The sequence below is a fragment of the Leuciscus leuciscus genome (assembly GCF_965113295.1).
Source record: "Leuciscus leuciscus genome assembly, chromosome: 1".
In the NCBI taxonomy this organism is placed as follows: Eukaryota; Metazoa; Chordata; class Actinopteri; order Cypriniformes; family Leuciscidae; genus Leuciscus; species Leuciscus leuciscus.
This window is the reverse complement of record NC_138725.1, coordinates 68,185,390-68,194,370: the sequence shown is the minus strand read 5'-3', so window position 1 is coordinate 68,194,370 and position 8,981 is coordinate 68,185,390. Positions and strand designations below refer to the sequence as shown.

At 40.7% G+C, this 8,981-nt stretch overlaps 1 protein-coding gene across 1 annotated transcript; it reads right to left on the bottom strand.

The window, feature by feature from the left end:
* Positions 1-7,670: 7,670 nt before the first annotated feature.
* On the bottom strand, positions 7,671-8,706 carry LOC309512100 (dynein regulatory complex subunit 3-like; the record flags this gene model as incomplete). The annotated part of the gene is made up of 3 exons (XM_082187524.1): positions 7,671-8,212; positions 8,319-8,450; positions 8,545-8,706. The coding sequence occupies 3 exons, from the start codon at positions 8,704-8,706 to the stop codon at positions 8,030-8,032; spliced, it is 477 nt and encodes a 158-aa protein (XP_082043650.1). The 3' UTR covers positions 7,671-8,029.
* Positions 8,707-8,981: the final 275 nt, after the last annotated feature.

The window sequence follows — 8,981 nt, the reverse complement described above, 5'->3', positions numbered from 1 at the left end:
GGAAGTTCAATAGCCTCAGGACAGACTATGTCTTCTGTTAACTTATTTACCAATACAGACTTGTTTCCAGTGCGAAGGGTCCCATTCATTTCAGCAAGGGATATGGGAACTGGCAGAAGCTCGTATTTTAGGACAGCTGGTAAGTCAACTGGACGACCTGCCTCATAGGCCGTAACAAGGCGTTTGAGGACGTTTCGGTCAGCCTTTACGACGGTTCTGTTGTCTTTGATTTTAGGATTTTTGGCCACTTCATACAGAGATGCAAATGTTTTAGCTTTGCTCTTATGTAGGGTTGAATGGATTGGGACCTCTGGTTTATCTTTGTCCTCAGGAAAAATCATCCTTTTCTCAATGAATGAATTCACTTTTTCTTGTCCTAGGTCTTTGGCAGAAAGTAATGAGACTGAACCAAACACTTTGAATCCTTTGAAGACTAAAACCAATGCCATTTCGTCTCTGTTGTCTCTCTTTTCACGGGATTTGGTAGCTTCATTGTGGACGTAAGCTTATTACTTAAGAGCAAAGCTAAAACATTTGCATCTCTGTATGAAGTGGCCAAAAATCCTAAAATCAGAGATGCAAATGTTTTAGCTTTGCTCTTAAGTAATAAGCTTACGTCCACAATGAAGCTACCAAATCCCGTGAAAAGAGAGACAACAGAGACGAAATGGCATTGGTTTTAGTCTTCAAAGTGTTTGGTTCAGTCTCATTACTTTCTGCCAAAGACCTAGGACAAGAAAAAGTGAATTCATTCATTGAGAAAAGGATGATTGTTCCTGAGGACAAAGATAAACCAGAGGTCCCAATCCATTCAACCCTACATAAGAGCAAAGCTAAAACATTTGCATCTCTGTATGAAGTGGCCAAAAATCCTAAAATCAAAGACAACAGAACCGTCGTAAAGGCTGACCGAAACGTCCTCAAACGCCTTGTTACGGCCTATGAGGCAGGTCGTCCAGTTGACTTACCAGCTGTCCTAAAATACGAGCTTCTGCCAGTTCCCATATCCCTTGCTGAAATGAATGGGACCCTTCGCACTGGAAACAAGTCTGTATTGGTAAATAAGTTAACAGAAGACATAGTCTGTCCTGAAGCTATTGAACTTCCCGACATGTCATCTTGCCTCATCATAGATGGACAGGCACTGGTGGTTGCCCTAGGAAAGCCAGACAAAGCAGTAACATTTGGAGATTTGGCTGACACATTTGTCAGAGCAGTATTGAAAGCAGGATGTTCCTATAAACGGATAGACGTTGTGTTTGACAGATACAGAGAAGAGACCATCAAGGGTGCTACCAGGACACGACGCACAAAAGCAGCTCAACCAATCAGACGACTTGTTGAGGGTCGTGATGTGCATCTTCCGAAAAACTGGACCAACTTCCGGTCCCTCCCTGACAACAAAGCTGATCTTGCCAATCTACTCTCTGAAGAACTATGTGCTCAGGCACCAGATGATAAAGAGATAGTTGTTGCTGGTGGGTTCAGAGACAAAGAAACGGAGGATAGGTCATCGAAAGCAACAACCAACCTGACTCATCTGAGAGCCACACACGAAGAGGCAGATACCCGATTGGTATTACATGCAGTGCACTGCCAGTCAGACACAGTAGTCGTGTCATCTAGAGACACTGATGTGCTTGTGATTCTGGTTTCCCATTTCCCGCACGTAGCATGTAAAAAACTCTGGCTGTTGTCTGGTACCACAAGGAAGCCACAATATATACCCATTGATGCTGTTTTTAACAAACTGCCAAAGGATTCAGCACCAAGCCTTGTAGCATTTCATGCACTAACTGGTTGTGATACCACATCATACATTGCAAGTCACACCAAAAGTACATCGTGGAAAGTCTGGAAAATGCACCATCAATTGCTCAGCAACCTCGGAATTGGTGATCTCACGGAGGAGACTCAAAGATCTTCAGAGGCTTTTGTCTGCAGAATATATGATGTGCATAAAACAGACTCTGTTGATGCAGCAAGGCATATACTTTTCTCCAGGACAGGTAAACCAGAAGCAATGCCGGCGACAAGCGATGAGCTCCACTTCCATCTGCTGAGAGTACACTACCAGGCAATGGTTTGGAGAAATGCTCACTATGCCACACCTGAGCTTCCTTCACCCTTGGACATGGGATGGAAACATGGCGATTCAGGACTATAGCCCATTCTTATGTCACAGAATCCAATACCTGAAAGTTGCCTGGAAATGATTCTGTGGACCTGTAAAAAACAATGCACAACACGCCAGTGCAAATGCCAAAAATCAGGGCTGTTATGCACTGCAATGTGTGCATGTCAGAGTGATGACCAATGCCCTTGTTTAAATGTGGAGTTGTAGTCCTCAAGTATACCAAGGCAAGGGGTAACCAAAGAACTTGGAAAAGGACTGCAGAAATAAATACTAATCAAAATGAAATTCCAAAGACAAATGGCACACAAGCAAACTAGAAAGGTATAAAAACAATTTACCAAAAACTATTTACAGAGGGAGTGAACTACAGAACTAAAAATCTAAAAGAAAAAAGCAAAGCAATTAAGCTACAAACATGAAAGAAAATATATAGAAACAAGATGTGATCTGTAGATCTGTACAAGGGAAGTTTCATGGTATTTTTTTCCCTATTCACCTGGGTTTTTCCCGTCTTAGAATTTAGAGAACAAATGCTTAATTTGCATTAAAAAAATGAAATCTCAGACAACTTGCAATGGTGTTTTTCTTAGTTATTATGTAATATGGAATACATCACATATCATATATACACTGACTGGGAACATTTAACCCTTATATGCTGTTGGGGATGTTTTCATCCACTACGGGGTATTTTTGAGTCTTAATTTGGCCATAACTTTCTCTGTGTTTCAGCAAATGGAATGATTTTTGGTGACTAATCTTATTTTGACACATATTTTGGGAAAATGCTTTGAAATTTTTCAAAAACTCAACAGTACACTGTGGGCAAATTTACTACCCTTTCGTTATGTCCGTGGCTGAAAACAGCCACTACTTTAAACTGCTGTAAAAATGTATCAGATAAATATTTTTTTCAATTTTTTTTGCATAAATCTATTAATCAACCTCAGTCCTGATCAAAACTACAAAATGTTTTAAAAAATTCCGGATTTTAACTCTTTAATTGCCAAATTCATAAATGATGTCACTGATTTGGGAAAAAAAACCACACAAAATTACTTATTTTCTATATAAAATGTGAATGTGGACTGGATTTTTTTTTTAACCTTTTATCACAGTCTTGGACATGTCAAAGATTAGAAACAACATTGGTTTTGATGCATTGTTAGTTTTTGTGTAGCATCAGATTTTAACTTTTTCTCCCTCATTTACTGTTTGTGGCTGTTTTTGCCCCATTGACTTCCATTATAACCACATTTTTTGATTGCAAAGCCATGACACCATATAATCATGCATTTTTGATTGGTGGTGGTTTTCCCTGTTGGGAAGAGGTAAAATTTGTCATTTTTACTGTTGATAACCAGGTGGCATCATTAACCCTTTAGATAGGCCTGTGCAAAAAAAGCTTGGTTTCTGGCTTTTACATGGAGTTATATGGAGTATAATAGCATATTTGTGTGTGTGTGTGTGTGTGTGTTTGTGTGTGTGTTTGTGTGTGTGTCTGAGAGAGAGAATGAGAACTCACCTTGATGCGTCTGAGAAAATCAAAATATGCACCTCAGTTTTCAGAACTACATGGAGTAAACAAAAACAAAGTAAGTGTATTTATGCATATGCTGCCTTTTGATGGTGAGAAATGCAGACTAAACCAAACAAGTGGATTTAAACACTTGCATGCAAGCCTGCTGGTCATTTGATGGTGAGAAGAGCAGCAAGCAACATGACAAAGGGCTTGACTTGTAGTGAAGTTTTAGAGATGATTATGCAGCCTGACCCTCCAGCGAGCTGCAGGATGTATCGTCTTCTCCCTCTGACACCACAGACTCAGGAGAGTCAGATCTTGATTTGGATGATGGCACCCTCATCATCCTCTCTAGCTTCCACTGAAGGCGAGGAGGATTCGGAGGATCCTGGATCTGGGCGGAGTGGGAGAAACGACAAAGTGAGGTTTTCCACCAACGCGGAGACAACTCCCTTTCTTCAGCCTGCCAACTCCCGTTGACTCCAGGGCCGACGTGCTATGCCATCGCAAGGGTCCAGAATATGGATTCTGTGTTCAATCTGTTTTTTACGGAGTAAAAATAGGAGGGGAAGGCGATGATCCACAGGCAACGTGTGGACTCCCCTCTGGACCTGTAGATGCCGGCCAAAATCAGTAGCCCCATGTAGGCACGGAGATCTGTGGAGTCCACCCCGGTCCAGTTTCTCATTGTGCGGCGCCCACGGAGGTTGGTCATGCTGACAATGAGGTCAATCATCTCCTCCGTAAAAAACAGATTGAACACAGAATCCATGTTCTGGACCCTTGCGATGGTATAGCACGTCGGCCCTGGAGTCAACGGGAGTTGGCAGGCTGAAGAAAGGGAGTTGTCTCCGCGTTGGTGGAAAACCTCACTTTGTCGTTTCTCCCACTCCACCCAGATCCAGGATCCTCCGAATCCTCCTCGCCTTCAGTGGAAGCTAGAGAGGATGATGAGGGTGCCATCATCCAAATCAGGATCTGACTCTCCTGAGTCTGTTGTGTCAGAGGGAGAAGACGATACATCCTGCAGCTCGCTGGAGGGGTCAGGCTGCATAATCATCTCTAAAACTTCACTACAAGTCAAGCCCTTTGTCATGTTGCTTGCTGCTCTTCTCACCATCAAATGACCAGCAGGCTTGCATGCAAGTGTTTAAATCCACTTGTTTTGTTTAGTCTGCATTTCTCACCATCAAAAGGCAGCAGATGCATAAATACACTTACTTTGTTTTTGTTTACTCCATGTAGTTCTGAAAACTGAGGTGCATATTTTGATTTTCTCAGACGCATCAAGGTGAGTTCTCATACTCTCTCTCTCACACACACACACACACACACACACACACACACACACACACACACACACACACACACACACACACACACACACACACACACACACACACACACACACACACACACACACACAAATATGCTATTATACTCCATATAACTCCATGTAAAAGCCAGAAACTAAGCTTTTTTTGCACAGGCCTATCTAAAGGGTTAATGGTGCCACCTGGTTATCAACAGTAAAAATGACTAATTTTACCTCTTCCCAACAGGGAAAACCACCAACAATCAAAAATGCATGATTATATGGTGTCATGGCTTTGCAATCAAAAAATGTGGTTATAATGGAAGTCAATGGGGCAAAAACAGCCACAAACAGTAAATGAGGGAGAAAAAGTTAAAATCTGATGCTACACAAAAACGAACAATGCATCAAAACCAATGTTGTTTCTAATCTTTGACATGTCCAAGACTGTGATAAAAGGTAAAAAAAAATCCAGTCCAAATTCACATTTTATATTGAGAATAAGTAATTTTGTGTGTTTTTTTCCCCAAATCAGTGACATCATTTATGAATTTGGCAATTAAAGAGTTAAAATCCTGAATTAAAAAAAAAAAAATTTGTAGTTTTGATAAGGACTGAGGTTGATTAATAGATTTATGCAAAAAAAATTGAAAAAAAGATTTATCTGATACATTTTTACAGCAGTTTAAAGTAGTGGCTGTTTTCAACCACGAACATAACGAAAGGGTAGTGAATTTGAACAATGCACAAGGGTTAAGAGTGATATTGATTGAATATGTATGTCGGCCTTAAAAAATGACACAAATAATGCTTAATTTCACCTTAAAAGTTGGTATTTTGCATATATATATACATAAAAAAGTCAGTGAGCCTCCATTATATCTTTGCTCTGACCCTTGACTATCGATCTAGAAACTTAATTTCCTCATCTTGATTGCCTACTTACAAAAAAACTAGGGGAAAATGGTCCAACGACTGAGCAAGATAGGCAATTTGGCGGCCATTTTGATATGCAAATTAGAAGGTCAAAAACTGACAATTTCGCTTGGGTACCAGTTTTTTTGGACTCAGCACCCTTGAAATATGTAAGGTAGGCCGATTCCCGACTTGTACCCATAAATGCTCCTCACTTCTTATAGAAGGCCATTTTTCTGAAATCCGTCTAGTCTATATAGCAATGAATAAAACCGCATTTGTCCATCTTAAAAATATATCTAAATTACGTCATATGCTCTCATTGACAAATGCAGAACCAATAGTTCATGCGTTCATGACATCAAGGCTAGATTATGGGTGATTGCCCTGCATGCTTAATAAACAAATTACAGCTGGTCCAAAACGCAGCAGCTCGAGTTCTTACCAGAACCAGGAAGTATGACCATATTAGCCCAGTTTTGTCAACAATGCACTGGCTCCCTATTAAACATTGTATACATTTTTAAATATTGCTGATTACTTACAAAGCACTAAATGGTTTAGCTCCGCAGTACTTGAGCGAGCTCTTAACGCATTATAGTCCTTCACGTCTATTGCGATCTCAAAATTCCGGCCAGTTGATAATACCTAGAATATCAAAATCAACTGCTGGCGGTAGATCCTTTTCCTATTTAGCACCAAAACTTTGGAACAGTCTTCCTAACATTGTCGGGGAAGCAGACACACTCTGTCAGTTCAAAGCTAGACTAAAAACACATCTCTTTGACCTAGCATACACATAAAACATTATAGACTTTATAATTCAATGTTAGGCTGCATAGATTAGGTCAGCCGGAACCGGGAACACTTCCCATAAATCCTGATGTACTCGTTACATCATAAGAAGAATGGCGTCTATGCTAATATTAGTTTCTCTGTTTATCCCGAGGTTTACCGCAGTCTGCCGTATCCAGGTTGTATCCAGATCTGATGAAGGACCTGCACCTGGACGCGACAACAGCGCAGTCCTGAAATGTCAACTAGGCTCTTCCCTGTGAAGGCCTCCCTCCCCTCCCTTTACCTCTCTACAGATAAAGCGTTGTCAGGATAATTCTGGTTTGCGTGGCTACGTGGAAGCGATACAAATTCTGTATTATTAATTTTAAGGCCAGACAAGTAGTATGTTGAGGGTTGATTTGTAGGGAAGGACTACACATATATTCAAATGCACATACCTACAGACTGAACTCGTAATACGCATGTGCACGTCATTGGCGTTCTCACTGGTTCGCGTTTTTGAAGTTTGTACTTGAAGTGATGTGAGCTTCAAGAAGCTCGGTGTTAGCTTCAAATGCCGCTCCCCGTCTGTGAAACATGCGGGGTTCCCCTGCATGTGTCTGACAGACACACACTATGTGCTGCCTGTCTCGGTCTCGAGCACGCCGAGGCAGCGCTTACTAAAAGCGGTGTTCTTAGATGTTGCCATGTCCTCCAGCTCATCCTTTACAAAACTAATGTAGTTTAGGATCTCTGAGATGCGCTTGCGATTCCTCTCCACCTGATAATTGCGTATCTATTAACACAAACAAAAAGGATTTATATTTGTATTTAATAACAAAAGGTCGTTCTGATCCTGGACAGCTGCATGGTAGGCTACAACGTAATATAATATAATATAATATAATATAATATAATATAATATAATATAATATAATATAATATAATATAATATAATAATATTGTTAAGGAGTTCACAGGAGGTGTGTTCATATAAGTACCGATTTCAGCAGATCGCTCTTCCAGCGTTTGACCCGTGCCAGTAGCTCATCCTCCCTGTCATCAATCTTCTGCAGGTGGGTGTCGTGAGAAGCACTGACTGCATCGGTCACTGTGTCTTTATCTACCAAGAGCTACAGGGCAGCATAGGAAATGAGGACGAAGGATCAGTCAATACTAAAAATAAGTGTCTGGCATGTAGTTACGATGGCTTTTGACTTCTTAATTATTCATAATTGTACACAAATTAAGTGATCATGAAGACAGTTTTCCACTGACCGTTGCCAGATCATCCGGTATTTCCTCCTCTAGCTCGCTATTGACCACCTTCTCCAGTGTTGCCAAGGCAATCACAAGCTGTTGTTCATGGTGCTGGTTCTCCAGGTCTCGACACCGTGCGAATGTGTGTCAGAGTTAAAGAAGCCTTACCCATAAAATAAAAGTATTTTTGATTTGCTTTGTTGGATAAAGGATATATTCCTTGCACATATTGAATGAACTCTTCAACCATGTCTGAGATGTTCCTCTCAAAGTCTTGGAAGATGTCCTTAAAAACAAAACAAAAAAAAGCATATTTGTGAAACATCCATTCGTTTAGGTGATATGCTCCGTAATTAATATTACAATAACAATATAGGTATTTTTATTCTGACCTCCAGTTGGTCCACCAGTGGCAGTTCAATACTCATGAGAGTGTCAGAGAACTGGTCAGCCTGTTCATGGCAGGAAGTGATGTAAGCTTCAAGAAGATCGGCATCTGCGATCTGTTGCATTTCCACAATCTTCTGCAATAGAACAGAATTTAATTTTTGAGCGTTTTGATGTGTTCAACTGGTCAGAAACAGGTTGTCTTGTGTGACTGAGGGAGAAGAAACCAACCTGTCTCCTGAAGTTTTCAAAGTCAACTGCTATTTCCACTGCTTCCTGCCGATTGTCAGTCACTGCCTCATGGGAACCGGTAGAAAAGGCTTCCACCTCAGCCGTTCTCTTAGCAAGCTGAGCAAAACCCTCATCAAATATCTGCACACATAGAGCTTCCATTTTGCTCTTATACGTAAATGGATTGTCAAGGTAAATTGATTATTTTGAGTCCTTTTTAACAGCTGTTCCCTCATCTGCACTCTTAAAGAGGCCATTTTACAGTCTTGTTGTTGCTTTTGGGCTCTACTAGAATAGGTTTTCATGCTTGAATGTTAAAAAAACAAAACAAATTTTAAACACATTTGACATTGTTTCAGCACCTCTCTTCCCAGTCTGTCAGCAACACACTGGGATGTGTTTCCCGAACAACGACATAACTCGCTGTTTAACTACCA